Genomic DNA, 25,741 nt, shown 5'->3' with positions numbered 1-25,741 from the left:
GCCTTACCCCGGAGGCGGACCGGGGGCGGAGCAGCCCCCGAAACTGGGCTCTCCCGGCGGGCGGCCCTTAGCCTCCCCGCTTCAGCAGCAGAAGATGCCCCACGGCGCCGCCCGCCCAGCCCGTGAGCCTCGGCCGGACGAGGAGCTCGCGGCCCATTGGCGGCGGCGGCGCTGCGTCCCCACCCCGCTCCGCGTCCCCGCCCCCTCCGCTGCCGCCGCCGCCGCTTCCCGGCTCCGCCTCCTCCTCCTCCGGGAGCCGCCTCCGTCGCTGCCGCCGCCGCCGCCGCCGCCGCCGCCGCCGCCGCCGCCGCCGCCGCTGCCGCTGCTGCCGCCGCCGCCGCCGCCGCCACCGCCACCGCCGCTGCCGGCCCGGGCCAGCCAGCGCCCGCCGCGCCGGAGTCGAGTCGCAGCCGGAGCTGCTGCTCGCGGCCCCGCCATGAGCGGAAGCGCCGCCGCCGCGGTCGCCGCCGCCGCCGCCTCAGCAGCCGCGGCCGCCGCGCACTTCCAGCCTCAGTCGTCGTCTCCCAGGCCGGGCCCCGCCGAGCTCGGGTCCTCGCGCCGCCCGCGCCCCCTGCCGCCGCCGCCCCGGCCCGAGCCCGCCGCAGCTGGCCGCCTCAGCCCTCCGGGCCACGGGCCTCTCCGGGCAGGCGCCCAGGGTGGCGGCGCCTGCGGCCGAGCTCCGGGAGCAGGTACGGGGTCCAGGAGCGGGCCAGGCGGGGAGGGGCGTGGGTTGGTCTCGGCTGTGTGTGTTGGGGGGGCGCCCAGAGGCGTGTGGTCCAGCCGCCCGGCCCCGCGGCGGGGGTGGAGCGTTGTCCGGGTCAGGTTAGTCCGTCCCCGGAGCCCCTGTGATCCCTGCGTCTCCGCTGCGCGGAGCGGCTCACAAAGCGTTTTCCCCCCTGGTGGGTAACCCCCTCCCCTAGGGTGGGCAGGGCAGGACCTCTCTAGGTCTCCTCGGGCGGTGGAGGAAACGGAGGTTTACAGGGGGAAGTGACTTGCCCAAGGTCACATAGCCGGCGAAAGTCGTAACCTGGCTGGGACCCAGGGTCACTCTGGCCCGGCGCGGGCCCGGAGCAGGGGGCGCTGGGAGGAGGAAGAGCCCCTAGCCCCGGAGAACCGAGAGAGATTGATCGCGGAGGAGGGGGCGCTAGGCCTCGGCCACAGGCACGCCCACCCAGCGCTTTTGGGGCTGGCTTAGGAGAAAGCAGGCTGGGACGGAGGAGAGCGGCGGCTGATTTGGGGGATTGGTGGTGTCCTGGGGAGCCGCAGGGGGAGAGACTCCTCCTCCTGTGAGGTTGTCCTCTCGGGGAAGAGGGCTTTCTTGAGTGAGTGGGTCAGAGCTTCGGAAAGTTCTTATTGCAGGGACCATTTGGTCTCTGCCAGGCGACCTTTCCCACCACTGCACGGACTAAACCAATCCAGCTGGAATTAATAGGAGGGAGGCCTGCCTGCTTTTGTGGAGACGCCTGTAAGGTGTCTTTTTCACGAAATGGCCCGAGTTTCGTTCCTGCCCCAAACACCCGGCAGTATATATGGCCCTAGTAAAGACGTTTCTGCCACAAAAAGCCAAATGAGGTTTTCCCAGGTGGTCTGGACCTGTCACACTTGGGGAACCCCCAGAGAAAGAACAGCTATCCCAGGCCTGAAGGGGTAGGAAGTGAGAGGATTGGGACAGGTCACCCACCTGCCTGGCATGGAAGAGGGCCATGTACTGCATGGGATTCCCGTTTTTCTTTCGGGTGGGTTGTTTTTATTGTGGATGCATCTTGGAAAGGGTCTTGGGGTTCTAGAGGCAACGGAGAGAGAGTAGTGTTATAGTCAGTGAAGAGGGTCCTGTGGAGTTAGAAAACAGAAGCTGTAGAATGGGGGAAAAGGAAATTTAGTCATTGTGGGGGAAGGGAGATGAAAGGATTGCTTGAAGGGAGGGGGACAGTGTCTAGTGTAGAGAAAAAGATTGGGCTGTTTTAAAGAGGGAGCCAAAGGTAATGAGCTTGAAAGGAGTCTGTTAGAGGTGGATGGTATCTTACAAGGATGAGTAATAGGTATTGGTCTGCAATCACATCATTTTCTTTGAGTAAAGACAGTTGTAAGTACTTTTACATAATGTTTTGGGTACTCCCCATCCCCCCCATTCTCTCTCATGTTCTAAGGCTGCAGGCCCGTAGTATTGTCTTGGAAGTAAGCCTTGACAAAAGAGGGAAGGGAAAGACTAATTAGCAAATGCATTAATTAGGGCTCTTTGTCCAAGATGATTCCTTGTTTAAGTCAGCTGTTTTCTCGCTGCCCTCCCACACCTCAGCTTTCCAGTTGTGGTGGCTGTTGGCAAGGTTCTTTGGGAAGAACTGCCCTGATTCAGACAAGATGGGTTAAATTTTTCTAAAAAACTGAGAAAAACATATTTGACAGATATATATAAAAGTATGAAAATTTACTTGTCAAAGACTTAAAATCAGGGAAATGCAAATTGAAACATCAGTGACATGCCATTTCACACTCATCAGATTGGCAGAAATTAAATGCTGTGATAACCAAGTGTTAGTAAGGTTATGGGGAAATCACCTTTTATATACTGCTAGTGGGACTGTAAATAGATACAGTCACTCGGGAGAGCAGTATAGTGATGTCTAGCTGAAGGAGGGCAAGCAGATCTGTTTACCTAAAATGTCCATATCTGGGTATATACTTTAAGAAATCTTTGCACACTTGTCCAAGAAAATAAGTACAGAAGAAGTACAGGAATGTTTATTGCTGCTTAAATGTCCACCAATAGGGAAATACATAAATTGTTAGATAGTCCCACACAATTGAATATTAGAGCACTGAGAAAAATAAAGTATAGCCACATGCATTAAAGTGGTTGAATCTTACAAACATAACAGGGGCTGGGGGAGTAAATAACAGAAGAATTATTAGAGAATGTTTCCACTTGCATAAAATCTGAAAACATGCAAAATAATATTGTCTGTGTCTGTGTACATATGTAGTAGTAGTATAAAAACATTCATGGTGGGGCCTCCCTGGTGGTGCAGTGGTTGAGAGTCCGCCTGCCAATGCAGGGGACACGGGTTCGTGACCCGGTCCGGGAAGATCCCATATGCCGCGGAGCGGCTAGGCGCGTGAGCCATGGCCGCTGAGCCTGCGCGTCCGGAGCCTGTGCTCCGCCACGGGAGAGGCCACAACAGTGAGAGGCCCGCGTACGGCAAAAAAAAAAACATTCATGGTAACAGCTAACACCAAATTCGGAGTAGTGGTTATCTCTCAGGAGAGTGGGTGAGGAATGGGATTGATCAGGGGTACACACAGGGCTTTAGTTATATCTAGTATTCTATTATTAAACCTGAATCAGATAATTGCAAATTAAGATTTGCTTATCTTGGATGTAGGGTACAGAGATATTTAAATATTTTTCAGATGTTTGAAATATTTCTCAACATGGAAAACAATTTCTTGTTTACATAGCAGAGGGTTTTTGTCCCATAATAGTGAAACTCTAGCTACAGGATCCAGCCCAACACAGCCTGTTAGACATGCTGGCTGGTGATCCTTTTCTCACCCTATTCTGACCCGCAAAGCCTAGTTTTGTGATGGATGACTTTTATTTTGGAACAGCTGATAGGCACGTGGAGGATTTCCCAGTCTTTCTAAACTTTCTGGTGGACCTAGGTCAGCAGTTTGAATTTTGTCAAAATATAAGTGCTCCAGGACATTCTGATCTATCAAATGTAGGGAGGGACCCAGAAATCTGATTCTGAACATGTTCCCTAGTAGATTCTCATGCCCACTGAAGTTTGAGAACCACTGCCTTAAGGTTTCTTCTGACTCTGGGCTGTACTTCTCAGCTTTGCCCAGCCTAGTCCCCAGGCTGCCTTCTGTTGCCCCTCCTGCATGACTGGGACTAATTTGGACCCATGTGATATTTAGCTTTTTTGTAGGGCATAAAAGAATGATCGGGTTGGAAGCCATTGAATGTTAAACCCTTCATAATCCAGGTTGTCTATTCCTCTTATTTTCATGCAGGTAGCTAAGGGGCCCACCACCCACCAGGGCTGTTTATCAGGTTTTATAAACTTTAACCACATGTATCACTGTGTATGGTTTTATAGTTAGGATAGGAGCAAAAAAGTGTCTGACTGAGAAGGAAAACTAGCAGATTGGAGAAAGTAAACCCCCAAAGGTAAATGTATGTGATCATGCCTTTCTCTGCAGATGATAGTGATTGTTTGCATGTTTTAGCTTAGCACATGCATTTGAAGTTCAGCTATTTGAACCCGTAGTCAAAGATTGGGGGCTTTAGGAACAACTGATTATTCCCCTGGATGGAAGAGTTTCCTTTCTCTCAAATTTGCTAGTTTTCGGGGCTTCCCTGGTGGCTCAGTGGTTGAGAGTCCGCCTGCCGATGCAGGGGACACGGGTTCGTGCCCCGGTCCGGGAAGATCCCACATGCCGCGGAGCGGCTGGGCCCGTGAGCCATGACCGCTGAGCCTGCGCGTCCGGAGCCTGTGCTCCGCAACGGGAGAGGCCACAACAGTGAGAGGCCCGCGTACTGCAAAAAAAAAAAAAAAAAAAAAAAAAAATTGCTAGTTTTCCTTCTTTGCTAGACCCTTTTTCCTCTGGTCCTAATATGTTTATGAATGAATTTATATTAACGTGTGAGGATTTCTGGTAATGGAATTTGTGAAATGCTGTTTGTTGTTGGTGACGTTCTTCTTTTTGGAAACCTACTTTGGAGGTGCAGTTTTGCCCCAGGGCTGCTGATTAGGGTTGTATAGCTTGTTCTCAGCACTGAGTGCTTGTTTTGTTTTGCAAGTGGGAGTAGAAACCCATTTTGTACTCCGCTTACCAAGATGAACACCTTGTGTGGAAACTGTGTCCCCTTAGTGGGGGCACCCTTTTCTAATCCTCACAAAGGTGCTCTGTGAACTAGCATGGCCCTGCGGCTTTGTAACTGTTGGTCCAGCTGTTACCCGTCCATACTCACCACAGGCTCTGTGAAGAGGGCTGGTCACTGCTAGGCCTGAGACTCCAAAAGAGTTTTCTCCATGTGAGCTTTTCATGGGAAAGGGCCTACCCCTGGCTTTTCATTACCATGCTCAGTTGAACCAAAGAGTTCAGCTCGAAATTGTAAAATTTGTTATGGGTCTGGAGAAATTGTACAGAATAAACAATTTGATAAATACCATTATTTATGGAAAGACCATGAGAAAGAAATCATTAAAAAGACAAAAGCATCTGGTAAGTGAAGGAGAGAAAGTAGCTATGCGCCACATTTGCTCATGCAGTCACATAGTGCTCACTTTGTGGGGGAAATACGATACTATTTTTCTCTTCCTATTTCCCCCTACACTAGTATTCCTGAATTTCTTAAGACCTCAGGCTTTTTAGCCAATTTTGAAAATATTTGCCCATTTGTATTTTCCATTAAGCGGTTGTTTACGCTTCCTGCTGTTTCATTTTTTCTTGGAGAGAGAGAGGAAGGGGGAGTGCTGAACCAAGGACAAGACTGGACTTCCTACTGCTTTTGCAAATAATGGCAGTGTGTTTTTCAGAACAGTTGTCATGGAAGAGTGCTGTTCTGCGGGCTCAAGGGAGAGGTACAATTTGAAGTGGTTTCTGTTGTCTTTTTTTTTTTTGTGGTACGTGGGCCTCTCACTGTTGTGGCCTCTCTCGTTGCGGAGCACAGGCTCCGGAAGCCCAGACTTAGCGGCCATGGCTCACGGGCCCAACCGCTCCGCGGCATGTGGGATCCTCCCAGACCAGGGCTCGAACCAGTGTCCCCTGCATCGGCAGGCGGACGCTCAACCACTGCACCACCAGGGAAGCCCTGTTGTCTTTTTTATTATTGTTTTTAAACATGATTGAGGGTGATGGATAGAGGGTTCCATTGTGCTTTTGCTGCTGTCTTGAAGAAATTTTTTTTTTTAAGAAAATGTATGTAAATAAAACTGAAAATGTTTAACAAAACTAGTCTTATGCCCACACAAGGAGAATAAACAGTTCTCACCTATAAGCCTCACCCAAAGCAGTTTCAGGGTTTTTTTTTCTGTTCTTAGTTTAAATGGATATTAGTGCTATTCTAGGGACTGCTTGGGACAGTTAACCATGTTGGGCAGGTGGAGGAGAATGATGGGATTATACTAGAGTTTATCAGTAGCCCCCTCCAGTCATGATATGGAAAGCTGTCACTGTGTTGTCTGCTTTTGTGATAAAATATGTGTAGAAATGAGGGAGAGATTGTAAGTTTTGATATAGCCATTTGACCCTGTTGAAAGAAGGGAAGAAGTGGTAAAGAGGAAGAAATACATGCATGGAAGAGAGAGCTGCAAGCAATTAAGTAGTAGAACATTTTGTAGTGCTTCTGGGATGTACCTTGAGTTGAAAGTCACCTGTCAGTATCTGTTCTGCCTCAACACCTTTGATTTCAGTGTTTGCAGATGGTGCTCACTGATCTTTAGTTGAAGTCTGTTTTATTGTCACAGAGCTGGAAAGCGAGCAGTTTGGAAGACTACACTGAAGTAGTAGGGGAGGCAAAGTAAAACAAGTATTCATTTCATAATCACTTGTGCGACTAGAAGATGGGACTCTAATAATTAAAAAAAAGTATTTTCATTTGGCTTTTAGGCTATTTTATTTTTTAAATTTTTTAATAGATTTGTCTTCCTATGTATATTTTTGCTGCCGCCTGAATATGTTTGAGTGAGCACCTACTGGGTGCTGGTAATACCAGTACTAGCCACTGATTCATTGGGGTGATAGCTTCACTGTCAGAGACTTCATTACCTGAAGTACTGAGAACAGCACAAAGGAGTATGTTTCAGCTACTGCTTTCTTTTCTCCCCCTTTTCATGCTTCCTTCTGTTCCCTGGCCTTTTGGGCTTGGTGCTGATCTCTCCATCTGTCAGAACAGGTCCTGTCCTTTACTCTCCTCATGGGAGGGGCGCAGAGGCTTTGTAGGACCTTTGGGCTGGACACCCACAAGTAAAACCCCTCGAACAATATTGACCCAGACCCGAAGGCCTCCAGAGTGGCCCCAGCTCCTCTTCTGTCGTTGCTGCCTATGTTGCCACCACCCACATTTTGCTGTGGAGCCTGGAAGGCACCCCCCTCACCCCCAGTCATACAAAGAGGCTTTGTGCTCTGAGGATGTTTTAAAGGCGGGATCACTGGAATTATAATTCCCTAAGCACAACCAAGTAATGGGGGCAGACAGGGTCAAGATGGTATCCAAGTACTTGTTGGTAGGGAGAAGTCAGGCGGGGATTAAAAGCATCTGGAGACAGTACCAAAATGGATAATGGAGCGTTGTTGGTAATGCTGACAGGAATGTGTTTAAGTGAATACGTTTCAAGGTTTTAAATTCTAATACTTGCAAGATACTTGAAGCTTTAAAAAGCACAAGACAGCCGAAACATTTTCTTTTTCTAGTCTAAAACTGTAACTGAAAAGTACTTTACAGTGGGACTTCCGTGGTGGCACAGTGGTTAAGAATCCGCCTGCCAATGCAGGGGACACAGGTTGGAGCCCTGGTCCAGGAAGATCCCACATGCCGCGGAGCAGCTAAGCCCGTGCGCCACAACTACTGAGCCTGTGCTCTAGAGCCCGTGAGCCACAACTACTGAGCCCACGTGCCACAACTACTGAAGCCCGCGTGCCTAGAGGCCCTGCTCTGCAACAAGAGAAGCCACCGCAATGAGAACCACGCGCACTGCAACAAAGAGTGGCCCCCACTTGCCGCAGCTGGAGAAAGCCTGCGTGCAGCAACGAAGACCCAAGACAGCCAAAAATTTAAAAAAAAAAAAAATTATATTAAAAAAAAAAAGTACTTTACAAGAAGGTATGCAGAAATCCAGGCCTACTTTGTTTTATGCTTGTGTTTCCAAAATGATTGATTGCCCAAGAAAGCCAAATCATGGGGCGCTCTTACTAATCTTTTTTTTTTTTTTTTTTAAAGTTTCTAAAAGTTAGCACTGACTGACATCTTGGGAAGCTGATTTCCCCCTACCACCACCAGAAACAAAATCAATGAATCTGGGGGTATGTGTTTAGTAACCTCTTATATCAACCATCTTGTCATGATGTGCTTCTAAGATCTGTTGGCAATCAATCTTCTAGTGAACACTTTTTTTTTTTTTACTATGTTAACTATTAGTATATTACTTTTACTAGTGTCTCACATGTCTTTCTTCCTCCTGCCTCCCTTCTTTCCTTCCTCCCTCCCTCCTTCCCTTCTTTCATTCCTTCCTTCTGCTCCCTCCCTCCCTTCCTTCCTTCTTTCTTTCCTTCCTTTCTCTCTTTCCTTCCTTCCTTCCTTCCTTTCTCTTTCTCTCTCCCTTTTTTATTGACAAATAAAATTGTATGTATTTAAAGTGTGCAATGTGATGGTTTGATATTTGTGTACATGGCGAAATGATTACCATGGTCAGGTTAATTAATACATTCATCACCTCACATAACTACCTTTTTTCTTGGTGAGAATGCTTAAGGTCTATTTTCTTAGCAAATTTCAAGTATACAGCACTATTAAGTATAGTCACCATGCTGTACATTAGAGCCTCAGAACTTACTTATCTTACAACTGAAGGCTTGTGCCTTTTGACCAACATCTCATTTCCTCCACTCCCCAGGCCCTGGTAACCACCATTCTACTCTCTGTTTCCATGAGTTTGACTTTTATATTAAAAACCAAATTATTACTATTATTATTTTTTTAGATTCTACATATAAGTGACATCTTAAATTATTTGTCTTTCTTTATTTGGCTTATTTCACTTTACATTATGTCCTCCAGTCTCATCCATGTTGTTGCAAATGGCAGGATTTCTTTCTTTCTTCATGGCTGAATAATATTCCATTGTATGTATATACCATAACTTCTTCATCCACTCATTCATCAGGCACTTAGGTTCTTTCTCTATCTTAGCTATTATGAATAATGCTGCAATGAACATGGGAGTGCAAATACCTTGAGGAAATCTGCCTTAAATTTATCATCACATAAGAATACTGGGTAGTCCATTACAAAGATATTGCCCAAATAATCCTTAAAAAGACTATATCAATCTGACAGCTAAATTTTATGAGATTTAAAAATATACAAGTTTCCATATTATCTGCTTTTAATGAAAAGTAAGGGTGATTACCCCTGTTTTAGGCAAGTATACTGCTCGGCAGTGACTTAACATTTTACCAGCTGTTATTTGGCTACTTCATTTGCTTCATTTATAATACATATTTCTTACAATACATACACATATAACCTGTGACTGTTTTTACTTCACTGCTCTGAAGTGGCCAGTAAAAAGTGGTGGCCAGTAAAAGTAACAATAAAACATTTATTGAATGCCTACTATGTACCAGACACAGTGAAGATTTCAGATTTGATTCAGATATACAACAGTTTAGCAATAGACTCCGACAGTGTGTTAGTTGACCAAACAAATTTTTGGGTTTGAGAACATCAAAATTGCATAAATAGTAGTGATATGATATAATCATGATAATTAACATTGCTAAAGCACAGATCTAATCAGGTCACAAATTTAAGTGGCTGCCTTGTAAGTAAAATATTTTTTGGTTTGGCATTCAAGGCCAGCATAATTGGGTCTTCATTATTCCAGTCTCTACTATTCTTCATGAATATTCTGCAGGGAAGTGTAATGCCCTGTTTCCATGTGTGTATCACTTTTTCACCTCTGTTCGTTTGATTGTTGCTTCAGCTTTAATTTTTCCTATCTTCTCCAAATCCTGCTTATTATGTGCAAGGCTCTGTTCTAAGTGGTTTACCTGGATTAATTCATTTAATTTTCACTACAGTCCTCTAAGGTTGATGCTTTTATCATCTTTATTGTGCAGATGAAGAAACTGGAGCACAGAGAGGTTAAATAACTTGCTAAAGATGACGCAGCTATTAAGAGTGTTATCTAGGATATGAACCCAAGCCGTCTTATTCCAGAGTCTGTATTTTTAGCCATCATGCTTTATGTCTCACTTTATGGATAGCCTAAGCAAACATAGCAGTTAAATTTTGGTAACAAGATTGAACATAAGCAAAGGTGACCACTGTCTTAGCCACTAGAGAGAATTTGCAGTCTTCAGTTTTACCTTTGTTCCTCCTGAGAAATACACTCCTTTTAAGTTCTGAATTTTTGTATTAGGATTATTTAATTTTCTTTTTAGTCATTCATTACTTTTTCATATAATAAGGAGTAGGAGTACCTGCATTGGAGTGGGTTCACCTCAGATCAGGCATATTTAAATTGCTTCTTGGAAAATCTCCCATGTTTTGTGATTCTGAACATTGGTCTTAACTCAGTGCTTGTTTGGTCACTTAAGCAGATACAAAGCTTCTCATAGAAAAATTTGGCCCTATTCAGAATCCCACCTTTTTGTGGATATGAGTACTTCCCTCTCTGAAATTAGTATAAGAATGGATGTTAGACTTCTTTTTAGCCTTCTTAATTTCCATAATAAACTTTGATTTGTCACAAGCTAAAGCATAAACATATCCCTTTATTCAGTGGTATAGAATATGAATGTTTCAGGCATCAGTTGGAGAGCCTGGTGCTGTGTTGATGCTGTCTGACATAGTAGATTATTTGAGGAAGATAATGTAGCATAGTGGTTCCCAAATGAACTACTTCAAACTTGGTTGGAATGCTTGTTGAAAATTCTGTCTTTAGGGGGCCCAAAGTTGGAATCTGAGATTAAATTTTCTCAAGCAGTTATAGTGTTTCTAATATTATTTCGTTTATGTTGTGGGCTTAATAGACATTGGTGGGCCATCCATTTAGAAAATGTTCTATGGGAAAATGGGATTCTAAGGTCAAAACGAGGTACAGTAGTTTTAGACTTTTGGTTGGAACATGTCCTGTTTTGAGTTGAGCACTGCCAACTCATTCTTTTTCTTTGTTTATGGATAGTTGGAAAAGAAAAATGAATTCTCCACCTTTCAAATTACTAAGCAATATGAGAATTAATTCATAGGAGGAAGATAGTTTTCTATTCAGGCAGGATAAAAGCTGATTAAATCCAGATAATTGAGGAATTTCCACCCATTTACTGGTTTGCGTTTCTTTAAGAACGTTAACATCAGAACATCTCTAGAGTTACAGTATGTTTGGGGCTCTAATGGAAGATATTGTTGACTGTCTTTGCTGTATATGAAGAATATGAGTCATGAATTCCTGTGATCTAATTATTTAATATTTCTATTAAAAACTATGCATGTATTGAAAACAGAAATTACTATTCCATGATATTTTTGAGCTTTAACTTTAAATAAAAGCCACCATTGTGTGCTTAACAACAACAACAAACAACAACAAACAATAACAACAGTTAAACCCAAAACCCTACAAAGGCAACAAGTCAAAAGATTTGCCTTAAAGTGAATCTGTGTTTAATTCATGGAATTATTAATGTCCATGAGATAAAACTAAAGTCAGAATTTGACTCTAGAATGTTTAGGTAATTCTGTACATATTTTGAGTCTAGCTTTTGGTAGAAGAAAATCTTTAAAAAATGAACTCTGTCTCAATTGCCATAAATGATTTTAAGAAACAATTGTGTGGGGTGGGGATAGAAATCAAACTAGTTTTACCATACCAAAATCTTTTTATAGCACTTTTGAGATGTAAACATGTTCCTTTCTTTTTTTTTCATTTTCATTTAAAAAAATTTTTTAACATCTTTATTAGAAACATGTTTCCTTTCGAAATAGAATTGTTTGATAGAATAGTTATATTATTTTTCCCTATGCTATGTAATTAAAAACCCAAGGCCCAAATTTTTTTTTTTTTTTTTTTTTTTTTTTTTTTTTTTTTGTGGTACGCGGGCCTCTCACTGTTGTGGCCTCTCCCGTTGCGGAGCACAGGCTCCGGATGCGCAGGCTCAGCAGCCATGGCTCACGGGCCCAGCCGCTCCGCGGCATATGGGATCCTCCCAGACCGGGGCACGAACCCGTATCCCCTGCATCGGCAGGCGGACTCTCAACCACTGCGCCACCAGGGAGGCCCCCAAGGCCCAAATTTATTTTGTCTTGATTAAAACTTTCTTTGTATGGAAGAAAAGTTATCAAATGGAAAAGGAGCTTTAGAAATTTTGATTCTGAGATTGCTTTAAGAAGGGAGAGGCAAGTCAAGTTAGGTTTGGGCCCCACAGAATTGACTGTGCTACTTCCTGTGTCAGGAAAGCTCAGAGAGAAGGGGCTGTGCTGCCTTGGGGCGGGGCATAAGCCTGGTAGGAACTAGAAGTGAAACTGGAAGTGCCTTAAAAAAGCAGATCGTTGTGTTAGCCCGAGTCAGGCTGCCTAAGCAGTGAGACAGTAGGATTCTCAAGCACAAATGTATGTGTTGTTACTTTGGCAGATTTCCTGAGAAAGTTAACATGTTTGCCTGTGACTCAGGACAGACCTGAAGACTCCGTGGAGAAAAATGAGAGAAGAGCAAAGGAAGAGGGGCTTTAGGGTGCAGGTTTTGAAAGAAAATGTCAGCCTTTGAGGGAGGCAGCAGGAAGTTAAAGGTGGAATTCTGGGGACATTTTCCCCTCCCCACAAGCTCTGTAGAGGTGGAGGCTGCAGTATGGAAGTGGAGGGTAGATACACTTGTAAATGTTGATAAAAGTATCCTTGTTAGAGCAGAAAAGGTGTATCCCTGCGCTTTGTTTTAAAATGATGGATTCCCATTACAGTATTAGTGATAACAAACAGAGGTTAGCTAGTTTTACGTAATTTTATTATGCCTGGGGTTAACATTGAAATTAACTTATTTTAAAAGAAAAATGAGAACTTACGATATAATATTGACACCTAAGAGCGGTACATTTCTAGGGTGGTTTAAAGGTAGTTATGTGCTATCTGTCACGCACAAAAGACGACACTGCTAACATGCTCTGCCTAACTAGGGCATGCAGTGCTGATGTTTTTCCCACAGGAGTGATAGAGTCAAATTCAAAGAGGTTAAAAACCACTGCTCTTTTTGTTGGCCTCCCCCCTTCCCATCCCCAGAAACCACTCATAATACCCTGTGTGTGGATAGGTGCGGGTAATATGGATTGGGGTTAGGTTTATGGCTCAGAGGTAGACCGGCTTCTTAACACTTCAGTTTACTTACGCATCACCCCGGGATCTAGTTAAAAAGCAGATTCCTAGCAAGGGCACAGGTGATGGAGTAGTGGCACTCAAACTTTAGCCTGCATAATAGTCATGTGGAGGGCTGGTTAAAAGGAAGGTTACCGGGCCCCACTTCCTGAGCTTTTGATTCACTGTACTAGGGTGGGGCCTTTTAAACAAATTCCTAGGTGATGCTAATGCAGCGGTTGGGGGAGTGTGGGGATATTTTGAGAACCACTGAGGTAGGGTGTAAACAACCCTGAGGAGATTCAAACTGTTCCTCTTGGTTTCTTGAGCATTATTTTATAACTGAACTGAAAATGGTGAGAAAAAAAGGTTGCAGAAAGTAATAGGGTGATTAATACTGTTCATGTTGAGCAAACAACACCTCCTAAAGCAATTCTCTGTGTTTTATTGTGGTGAGTATGTGTCCCTGTCTAGAAAAAAGTCAGTGACAAACCCCATCAAAATGATGATAATAAATAAAGATGATTACTTCTGGAGAAGGATCTAGGATTATGGAGGGTGGGATTTTAGCTTTCTATGTAAGTTTTTCATTTCTAATTAAGATATTGTACTTCTGTTTATGTAATTAATTTTATAAAAATGTAAAGGAAATCTGGGCCCGGTACATTCTATTTACTTCTCCACGCCTGTCCTTCACCCATTTCCACCTGGTTCTCTGCCCCAGGGAAAGAGTTCCCAGGTCTTCTGGTTTCTGGTTGGCTTCAGCCATTAGAGGAGATTGAAGGGAAGAAGAATGAGGTCAGAATATTTATTCTGTCTCCTCTCAGGGTAGCCGGCCTTATATTACCTGGGTTCTGGTACTCTCTGTGTCCTGTCTTTTTGGGAGCCAGAGTGATAATTGTTATGCTATAGCTAGTCCTGTTCATCCTCTGTGGTTTCTGTAGGTCTCACCTCCCAACTTTGTAATTATTCCTTTTATAAATAAGCCCCCTTCAGATTATTCTAATTTGAGTTTGCCATCTCTTCACTGTTGGGGTAATGACTGATGGACTCTCCATTCTTATTCCTCTCCTTACTATAATCCCAGAGGTAGTGACAGTGCTATTTAGATATGTGTATCTTTCCAGACATTTTCTATACATAGCGTGGCTGTCAAATAAACAAATAAATAAAACACAAGGGATCATACTGTACTCCCTTTTTTTTTTTTCTTTTTTTTTTTGCGGTACGCGGGCCTCTCACTGTTGTGGCCTCTCCCGTTGCGGAGCACAGGCTCCGGACGCGCAGGCTCAGTGGCCATGGCTCACGGGCCCAGCCGCTCCGCGGCATATGGGATCTTCCCGGACCGGGGCACGAACCCGTGGTCCCCTGCATCGGCAGGCGGACTCTCAACCACTGCGCCACCAGGGAAGCCCTGTACTTCCTATTCTTTACATTTTTTTTTTTTTTTTACATCATACTATATTGCGACCAGCTTTCTACATCAGTGTAATCTACCTCATTTTTAATAACTGTAATACTCCATTGTATTTGATAATAGACGTACCACAATTTAACCAGTTCCTTATATATTTAACATGACTTTTTTTTTTTTTTTTTTTTTTGCGGTACGCCGGCCTCTCACTGTTGTGGCCTCTCCCGTTGCGGAGCACAGGCTCCGGACGCGCAGGCTCAGCGGCCATGGCTCACGGGCCCAGCCGCTCTGCGGCATGTGGGATCTTCCTGGACCGGGGCACGAACCCAATGTCCCCTGCATCGGCAGGCGGACCCTCAACCACTGCGCCACCAGGGAAGCCCAAACATGACATTTTTAATCATATACTGAATTTTCATTAATACTTAGATCTGTTTCTCACTCTGTTCTATTGATCTGTCAGTATTCTGGCACGAATATTATATGTTTTACTTACTGTAGTTTTATATGGATAAATGCTTTGTAGGGCAACTCCTTGTAGTTATTATTATTTTGAAAAAAAACTTTTGCCTTTCATTACGTGCTTTTCCCCACTGTCCAGATATATTTTTTAAAGGTTTTTGTCAGGATTACTGCGAAAATCCCATTGATACACAGATTGGAAAAGCATTAAATTTATGAGGTTGGAAATAGTTGATCTCATCACACTGTTAACATCTATCAATCTATTAACATGATTTCTTTCCCCTTTTCTTATAGTATGTGCCTTAGTAGAGCTTAGTAGTGCCATAGTATGTGCCTTAGTAGGGCTTTGTAGTTTAATTCACATAATGTCAATTCCGTAGTATTTTATGTTCTTGCTTTTTAAAAAAATTTTATTTATTTATTTTGGCTGTGTTGGGTCTTTGTTGCTGCACGCGGGCTTTCTCTAGTTACGTCGAGCCGGGGCTACTCTTTGTTGCGGTGCGCGGTCTTCTCACTGCGGTGGCTTCTCTTGTTGCAGAGCATGGGCTCTAGGTGTGCAGGCTGCAGTAGTTGTGGCACTTGGGCTCCGTCGTTGTGGCTCATGGGCTCTAGAGCGCAGGCTCAGTAGTTGTGGCGCACGGGCTTAGTTGCTCCGCGGCATGTGGGATCTTCCCGGACCAGGGCTCAAACCCGTGTCCCTGCATTGGCAGGTTGATTCTTAACCACCACGCCACTAGGGAAGCCCCTCTTCTTGCTTTTGACAGTGGGATGTTTTTCATCATATTTTTTGAGCTTTGCTGATGTTAGGAAAAGCTGTTGATTTTTGTATATTTATTTAAAAACCTGCCAATTTCCTGAGCTCTTTCATTTTAGTAATTTTTCATAGATTTTTCTTGGGTATTCCAGTTGGACAACTCTATTATTGGACAATGCTGCTAATTTAGACTCCTTTTCAATACTTTCCTCTGTTATTTTTCTTTCTTATTTCATTGGCTACACGGTAACATCCAGAAAATGTCATATTCAATATTTGACTGTAACGTAATGAGGCTGCCTCAGTTGTTTTTCACTGTTCGTTGTGGGGTTGACTGTGGGTCTGAAAGCTAACAAGTTAAAGAAGTAGTATTTTTTTTTATTAAGTGCTTTTCTTAGAATAAGTTTGTCAAATGCCTTCCAACTCAGTTATCTACCCTTGGAGGTTATGTCTCTTTTTACTTATTTATGTGCTGAATTACATTAATCAATTTTTAGTATGGAATTATCCCTAAATTTCTGTAATGGAGCTCATGGTACTGGATTGATTTGTTAGTATTTAGGACTTTGGTATATAATCACAAGAGAGAAGGCCTGTAAGTTTCCTTCCTTGTACCGTTCTTGATATAAGGATTTTGGTAGCATGGAAAAATAGCCTTTTGGGAGGAAGGACAGTAACCATTTCTATTTTGTTTTTTAGCTTATTCCATTCAGTTTTCGGTTTCTGGTGTGGGTATGTGTGTTGGGGGGGGTAGTCAATTTTGGCAAATTTTTTTTTTAAGAAAATTAAATTCTTTTCCAGATTTTAAAAAAGTATGAGTGTGTTCATTATGTTCTTTTACTTTTTAAAATTTTCTCTGTAAATGATTTTATGAAGTTTCTTCATAAGCTATATTTTGTTCTATTTTGATTAGATTAAAATCTCCCGGCCTATTTCCTCATCTGTAAAATAGGTATAATGAAAATGAGCTAATATATGTGCCAACTACATAGTAAGCAATCAAATGATTGTTGCTGTTATTTTTTTTTTTAATGATTATCTTTTATTCTTGGATCTGTTATTTCTATGTTTTTGTATACTGGTTGAGGAATTTCTGTTCTTTATTAAATTCTGTCTGTACACCTTAAAAGATTTTTTAAATGTATACATTTATTGTCTTCTGATTATAAAAATGCACATTGCAAAAAATTCAAACATTATAGAAATATGTATCAGAGAAAATTAAGTCCCTTTATCTGAATTCTTCAGAGATCAATGAGAACAGGTTTATGTGTATACTCATGTGTGTGTGTGTGTGTTTTACTCTGCACATACATATATGTGTATGTGTATAAATTTATAAAAAGTGGGACCATATTGTATATATGGTTTTGAAACTTTCTTTGTTTCCACTTTATATCTTGGATCCCTTTCCAAATCAGTATTTATAGACCTAGTTATTCTTTCCTAAACCTTTATTTGACATGTGATATATTTATAAAACATGCACATCTTGTAAGTTTGCCAATCAGTGAATCATCACAATGTGAACACACTTGTGTAACCAACACTCAGGTCAAGAAATATGATATTAATTACCCCAGACACCTTCCATTGTGCCCCCTACCTCATTCTTTTATAAAATTTAACAGCTTTGTTGAGATATAACTCACATATCACACAGTTCACCCATACTAAGTGTACAGTTCAATGGCTTTTAGTATTTTGGTATATTCATAATTGTGCAGCCATCACCATTGTCTAATTCCAGAATCTTTTCATTGCTCAGAAAAGAAACCCTGTACCCACTGGCAGTCAGTCTCCACTTCCTCCCACCCCAAGCTTAGGAAACAACTACCTCCTTTTCTTTTTCTATAGATTTGCCTATTCTGGACCTTTTATAGTGGAATCATACAATATACAGTCTTTTATGACTGGCTTCTTTCACTTAGCATAGTGCTTTCAGGTTCATCCATGTTGTAACATATATCAACATTTCATTCCTTTTCATGACCAAATAATACTCAGTGTATGTATATACTACATTTTATTTATTCATCTATCAATTAATGGACATTTGGGTTGCATTCACTTTTGGACTAATATGAATAATGCTCCTGTGAACATTTGTGTACTACTAGATTTTGCGTGGACATATGTTTACATTTCTTTAAGATACACACACACACACACACACACACACACATACACACCACCACACACACACACACCCCACCCCACCCCACCCCACCCCACCCCACCCCAGGAGTGGAATTACTGGGTCAAATTATAACTCTGTGTTTAACCTTTTGAGGAATTGCGAAACTGTTTTCCAAGGTGGTTGTACCATTTCATTTTACATTTCCACCAGCAATGTATGAGAGTCCTGATTTCTTCACATTATCATCAAAACCTGTTACTATCTGTCTTTCTTATCATAATCATCCTACTGGGGGTGCATTGGTAGTTCATTGTGGTTTTGATTTGCATTTCCCTAGTGGCTAATAATATTGAGCATCTTTTCATGTGTTATTGATCCATGTAGATTTTAAAAAGGCTTTTAAACTTTCTCTAATTGTCAGAGGCAGAGCTAAATAGTATCTTTAGTGTCCTCATAATTTTTTTTTTTTTTTTTTTTTTTTTTTTTTTTTTTTGTGGTATGCGGGCCTCTCACCGTTGTGGCCTCTCCCGTTGCGGAGCACAGGCTCCGGACGCGCAGGCTCAGCAGCCATGGCTCACGGGCCCAGCCGCTCCGCGGCATATGGGATCCTCCCAGACCGGGGCACGAACCCGTATCCCCTGCATCGGCAGGCGGACTCTCAACCACTGCGCCACCAGGGAGGCCCGTCCTCATAATTTTTATACAAGCATTTCAGTACATCTATACTTCTACACTCTTTATTTTTCTATATAAATATAATTTATAGTTTTATTTATCTGTGTTGTTTTTATAAATTACATATTTTCTTTTGAGAATGATTTTTTAAATGTTTTCATGTAATTATGTAGCCAGATTTACAATAGAATTTTATTCTATATTTTAAATTTATTATTTATTTTTGTCTGCGTTGGGTCTTCGTTGCTGCGTGTGGGCTTTCTCTAGTTGCAGTGAGCGGGGGCTACTCTTCGTTGCAGTGCGCAGGCCTCTCATTGCGGTGGCTTCACTTGTTGCAGAGCACAGGCTCTAGGTGCACGGGCTTCAGTAGTCATGGCGTGCAGGCTTAGTTGCTCCGTGGCATGTGGGATCTTCCTGGACCAGGGATCGAACCCGTTCCCCCTGCTTTGGCAGGTGGATTCTTAACCAATGCGCCACCAGGGAAGTCCCTTTACAATAGAATTTTAAATTGTTTTGCTGTTCCCTTCCATTCTTCGCTATGCAATAAATGTAAATCAATTCATTGGGTGAGTACTGTAGTTTTCAGGATCCATGTTTTCACAGATTATGTATAAGATTACATGAGTTGATCTATATGACTTATTTAAACATTTCAAAGGTATGGTTAAGATTTTCATTTCATTGATGTAATTCAGAGCTTTGTTTGCTCTAAATTCATCAGGAGTTTCAAGGTAGTATTTTTCAGTCAGTTACCCTTCCAGGGAGAACAGCCTGAGGTGTAGGGGGTTTGCAGAGAAAAATGATATAGTCTGTTTCTTTGTGATCAGAGAGATAAATAGGGAAACCAGATGGACAGACCGGAGAGCATGGTTCCATTATTTGGAAGAATCAACTAATCCCAGAGCATCATATCTTCTTGCTTTTGTTCAAATATATGTATATATCTGTCTTCATATTTGTGTGATTCATCAGTACCACTATTCTGTCCATGACCCCTTTTCTGAGTTATCACAAATAGTTTTTGTCCAGTGTACTTTGCCTTAGCCAAAAGTTCATATTGAAAACAGTTCATTTTGAAATCTAAATGGAAATACTCCTTGAAGAGTCTATAGGGGATGGCCCACAGGATGATATTGTGAGTTTTCCAAGGCATAGGGGCTAGTATTCAATTTCATGGGCCCAGAAACTGGGCTTTTTTCTGCATGTCTGTAGGTGATCAGAAGACTCATGCTGTCTAAATAACAGAAGACTTATATCCATACTGAAAGTACAAGTTTATTAATTTGTAATGTGAAAGGGCCTTTCTAATGATTTAAATGCAGCAGATAAACATGAATGTCTACTGTGTACCAGGCCTACTTACTGGGTATACAGTAGTGAACAAAAACAGGTAAAACCTCTGCTCTTATGATGAAGCTTGCATTCTGATGATGTGAGACACACAATAGCTAATAAATATATAATATGTCATAAAGATGGTAAGTGCTAAGAAGATAAATAGAGTAGGTAAGGAAAGATGAGCAAAGAATGAAAGGAGCAAGTGCTATTTAAATCCATTGGCCAAAGAAGGCCTCTTTGTTGTGGTGACATTTGAACTGAGGCCTGAAGGAAGTGGGGAGTCAAACTGCAGATGTAGAAGCCCTGAGGCTTCAAGGGGCAGGAGGGAATTCTGAGCGGCTAGAGAAGGAGAGTGGAAGGAGGTAGATAGTGACCTTCTAGGCCATTATAAAGACTTTCTTCTTGACTTTTGTTCTGAGTGAGATGAGATCACTGAGCAGAGAATGATCATATAATGTGACTTTCTTTTTAGCCAGGTCACTGGCAGCTGTGTTGATAATGGGCTGTAGAAGGGTAAGGATTGAAGGAGGAAAAGCCGTTAAGAGGCTGTTTTGGTTGAGCAGGAGATGAAGTGATTTGCCTGCTTCTTGGTTATAGCTGGGAAGTCAGCCCTCATCTACTTGACCCTTTTTTCTACTTCTGGAAACTGCTTTTGCCAAGATCAATGATGGTGAGTTGATGTGGCCTGTGGTTCAGGCCACATCTCAGTACGTGTCTTACCAGAATTCTCCATGGAATTCTCCCTCTTTCTTGAATCCTTATCTCTTGACTTCTGTAATTATATAATCCTGGTTTTCCTCTCACCTTTGTGTGTACTTTTTGTTAGCCCCTTCCCCTCAATCGCTACAGGTTTGATTTGCTCAGGGATTGGTCCTGTACCCTCATCTCTTCTGTTTTCTCTTGAGGATATCATTTGTTCCCAAGGATTTTAAATATAATTTATATGCTGAGAATTCCCAAATTTATATTTTACAAGGAGCTCATATTTTACATGTCAAAAACTAAACTTATTATCCAGCCAAAACTGAGGGGGAACTTGTCTCCCCCCCACCCCCCATTTTCCCCCTCAGATAATGGCATCCAATTGCTTAAACCGGGAACCTAGGAGTCATTTCTGGCACCTTTGTTTTTCTCCCACCCCCTCCCTCTACATCCTTCACCAAGTCCTTTTCAACTCACCTCCAAAATGTATCTTGTACCCTTCCATTTCTTTCCATCGTATCCATCTCACCTTTCCCCCAAACTACCACTCTAGCCTTTCATTTGGTCATCACACTTCTCTGGCTTCCCTCCCATTTTCTCTGCACAGCAGCCAGAGAGCTTTTAAAAGACTGGATCACATGGTTACTTAAAGCCATTCATTGGCTTCCTGTTGCACTTGAACTTACCCAGTTTTTCCTTTCCCTCTCACAAGCTGTTTTCTCTGCATAAACTTCTCATTCTGCCCTTTGAGTGCTCAGTTCCTACTCATCCATTAGTGCTCAGCTTTCCTCTGAGGCTTTCCTTGGCTACCCTGTCTAAAGGAGGTTCTACTTCTCTGCTCTCTTATTACACCCTGTTTTTTCCTTCATAGCACTTAACCACAATTTACAATTACTCATTCATGGGTTTGCATATGTGGCCCAGATACTTGTCCTGTCCTTTAGCAGAAGACTTTGGTCTTCATTGTAACTGATCACAGAGAAAGTGAATTCAGAAGAGGCTGCAAATAATTTTCCACTTTGTCTTGGGTGAGTTCCCAGAAGCCCATTCTCTGATCTTCCTTCCTTTTCTATAACTTTTTTTTTTTTTTTTTTGCCCAAGACTGGGGAGATCTTTGACAGCTTGTGTTCAAGCCTGGGTTGACATGTTCCTGGCTCCAGCCAGTAAGGTGGTTTTGATCATCATGTTCTTCAAAACTGAACATTTATAGGATAGACCAAGACCTCCCTCTTATTTGGCCAGCTCTCCTAATATTAACTTTGGTATATTATCCTAAAGTACCTCCTTCTGAGCACAAGTTTGGCATTGGGAAGAGTAGAAGGAATGAAGGGGACTTGGGTCCCCCTATCCTCCCCCGCCCCTTTAGAAATTGTCTTCCATACTAGACTGCAGGCAGCATGAGGAGTTAATGTCTCCTGTTTTCCCCATCATGATGTACCCAGGGTTTATATAGTGCCTGGCACTTAGTAGCTGCTCCGTATAGAATAAGCATAGAATGGAATTAGAGCAAAAACAGGTAGTTCATCTTGTGAGAATTTCATCTCAGTGATAAGGGGCTTGATGAAAAATCTCTTCCTCGCAGCAGTAGATGCCTCTAGTATCCAGATTTGTGCCTGTCCTCTCCTCTGGGCAGAGCTGGACATGACATGAGTGGTCTTAGAACCTGTTTCTCATTGCTTATTGCCACCTTCACGTGGCCCTGTGTTTCTTTATATGTTATGTGTTCATGTCACTGATTAAGCTAGTTGCTTCTCCCAGTCCATTAAGTGTTCCGGGGCCTAGGAAAAACCTGTTTTCTACCACTATGTTTTACTTTACTCTCTGAATAAACCCTGTTCTTGTGGTAGGGACTGGTGTGGGGTAGGGACTGGTGTGGGGCAGGCACTTGCACCCACACACTTTGTTGTCACTCTATTTACATTTACTCCAGTGTGTATGTGTATATGATACCTTGACTAAAGCAATAGAAATGAAAGAAAGTTCTTTTTATTCCTGCCTCTGAATTTCCTGTTTGGTTGCTTAAGTTTTGGATTAGGTTAGTTTCTTCCTACTTACGGTCACTTACGCTAGAGAAGTAAACCGTCAGTTTTGCAACTAGCACAACCTATTCTTCCTTCCTTCCTTCCTATTTATTTACTAATTTATTTATTTTGAGGTGTCATTGGTTTGTAACATTATATACGTTTCATGTGTGCAACATTATATTTCTACTAACGTATATACTATAGTATGCTCACCACCAAAAGTTTAGTTTCCATCCATCATCATACAGTTGATCCCCTTTATCCATTTCACCCTCCACCCTGCTCTTTCCCCTCTGCTAAGAACAACCTGTTTTTAATATTCTCCACTACCTTCTTCATTTGTCAGACACCTGCATGGAGTTGTGGAGAAGGTGTGCAGGTAATTAACTCTGTGTGCTTATATCAAACAATTATGCTTGGGCCTCCCTGGTGGCGCAGTGGTTGAGAGTCCGCCTGCTGATGCAGGGGATACGGGTTCGTGCCCCGGTCTGGGAGGATCCCATATGCCGCGGAGCGGCTGGGCCCGTGAGCCATGGCCGCTGAGCCTGCGCATCCGGAGCCTGTGCTCCGCAACGGGAGAGGACACAACGGTGAGAGGCCCGCGTACCGCAAAAAAAAAAAAAAAAAAAAACAATTATGCTGTGCCTATAAATGGGAGAATTGGAATTTCTAATGTATTTATTGGTCATTAGTTTTTAATTTTCAATATTGTTTTGTAGGCAGTTGATCATGATCTTAATAAACCACAAGAAAAATGTTTTTTTAATTACATTTGTGATCTTTAATTGGAGGCATTGATTTTGTCCCTGAGTATAGTTTTCAGATATTAAGAGGCATGATTTTGGTGAATGAATTGAATTTCTCTGCCTTTTAAGTTAAAAAAAAAATTTTTTTTTTTGCATGAAGATAAAAATTTTTCCTCTAAAGTGTTGGATAGCAATAGCCTAAAAATACATAGGTGTAAAACAGAGCATTTATGCTGATGTTACCAATCACTGTGGAGAATCTTGTGTTCACAGATTTCCTGACTAAATAATCCTTTCTTTATTTTCTTTTGCAAGAATACTAAAATCAGTTAAAACTAATTCTTAGCATTTTACATGGTAGTAGAAGAATATAAAAATAAAAATTTCAAAAATTAACAAACTTGTAAAGTGAACAATTATTACTGAGTGGTGGTGGAAGGAAAGGATTTCTGTGTAGCAACATACAGTATTTAGAGTTAATGTTTTATGTGGTCTGTATGTGATGGAGTATGGAGTATGTATACATACTCTCTAATACACACACACATATATATACTTTTCCTTCCCTCCCTCCCTCCCTCCCTTTCCTTTCCTCCCTCTCTCATATGCATCCAAGGTGTTAAATATAAAATAATTCTTCATTCTCAGAAAATTCTAAGGGGATTTGTGATCACACTTATAAAATCATGATAATCGATTTATTCTCACAATACTAAATATTCAAAGTACCAAATGAGGAAATATTCCATCCCCGATGTTTGACAAAGAGGTTTTATTTTTGGACAATAAAAGGAGTTAATATCTTAACACAGGTTAGTAAATTTAACACTAAGAGGTGGCAGTAGTAGTTGAGATAAAGTATTTTCAGGGTGGGCTTTTGCTAGTTCATGGATGCTGGAAGGCTCTTTACCTTAGGGATTCCCCCATTATGTCTCTACCCCTTCCCCCATCTTTTTAGTGTGTGGCCATGGAGGGCAATCTTGCTTTCTTAAAAAATATCTTGGGGGGCTTCCCTGGTGGCGCAGTGGTTGAGAGTCCACCTGCCGATGCAGGGGACGTGGGTTCGTGCCCCGGTCTGGGAGGATCCCACATGCCGCGGAGCGGCTGGGCCCGTGAGCCATGGCCGCTGAGCCTGCGCGTCCGGAGCCTGTGCTCCGCAACGGGAGAGGCCACAACAGTGAGAGGCCCGCGTACCGCAAGAAAAAAAAAAAAATCTTGGGTTTCCTTGGTGGCACAGTGGTTAAGAATCTGCCTGCCAGTGCAGGGGACATGGGTTCGAGCCCTGGTCCGGGAAGATCCCACATGCTGCAGAGTGACTAAGCCCGTGCGCCACAACAGCTGAGCTTGCGCTCTAGAACCTGTAAGCCACAACTACTGAGCCCGCGTGCCACAGCTACTGAAGCCCGCGTGCCTAGAGGCCCTGCTCCACAACAAGAGAAGCTACTGCAAAGAGAAGCCTGCACACCGCAACGAAGAGTAGCCCCACTCACCGCAACCAGAGAAAAGCCTGTGCGCAGCAATGAAGACCCAACGCAGCCAAAAATAAAATAAATAAAATAAAATAATTTTTTTTTTTTTTTTTGGCGGTACGTGGGCCTCTCACTGTTGTGGCCTCTCCCGTTGCGGAGCACAGGCTCTGGACGTGCAAGCTCAGCGGCCATGGCTCACGGGCCTAGTTGCTCCGCGGCATGTGGGATCTTCCCGGACCGGGGCACGAACCCGTGTCCCCTGCATCGGCAGGCGGACTCTTAACCACTGTGCCACCAGGGAAGCCCCCAAAATAAAATAAATTAAAAAAAATCTTGATGCTCTTTTGTTGAGAGACTAAATGTGGTGATAGGTTGGTTGGGAAGATATAGTGGACTTAGTGTATATAGTGGATTTGTTTCCCAGTCTTGTGACCAGGGAACTTTTGGTCTCTCAAGATTACCACTCTGTTGAGGTTCTGCATTCCAGAAGGGTTGGTGTGAGTAAAGAGAGCAAACCTTTGTTGTTGGGCATTCTGCAGTCAGCAGTGAACCAGCTGCCTTGCCTCCCCGGCCTGAAAACTTTGTTTTACTGAAAGCTGTGATGCTGATCTTTTAGATGAAGCTGTAGATCTTCTCTCCTAACACATGCATCTGTGCATATACACACAGAATTTTATGTACAGTTTTTTGGGAGTTCACAGACCTCCTAAAGTCCATTAATAAATTTATTTTAGGGCTGTGGACTTCAATGTGAGAACCTGTGCCTTAAAGATTAACATGAACGAGATTTACCATAAAATTTATACATAAGTTATTTTGAACAAAGACATTTAAACTATTTAAATAAATATTAACGTCTGTGCTCATTTGCAGACTTTCAGAATTCCATGCTGTGAGGTGTAGTTCTTTTGAAAGGATAGATGCATGCTACTCTCTCATAACTCA

At 42.6% G+C, this 25,741-nt stretch overlaps 1 protein-coding gene across 2 annotated transcripts in view; it reads left to right on the top strand.

Annotated features, from left to right (window-relative positions):
* Positions 1 to 436: 436 nt before the first annotated feature.
* The window catches only part of RNF38 (ring finger protein 38), a gene marked incomplete at its 5' end in the record, with an annotated part of 129,266 nt that continues 103,961 nt past the window's right edge, over positions 437 to 25,741 (top strand). For both annotated transcript variants that reach the window (XM_079705644.1, XM_079705643.1), the window contains one exon: positions 437 to 689. In XM_079705644.1, the coding sequence (XP_079561770.1) occupies positions 437 to 689 (253 nt within the window). The remainder of the gene's footprint in view (positions 690 to 25,741) is intronic.

The sequence above is a fragment of the Hyperoodon ampullatus genome (genome assembly GCF_949752795.1).
Source record: "Hyperoodon ampullatus genome assembly, chromosome: 6".
Classification (NCBI taxonomy): Eukaryota; Metazoa; Chordata; class Mammalia; order Artiodactyla; family Ziphiidae; genus Hyperoodon; species Hyperoodon ampullatus.
Note: the sequence above shows the minus strand (reverse complement) of the source record. Positions and strands in the feature narration are given on the sequence as shown.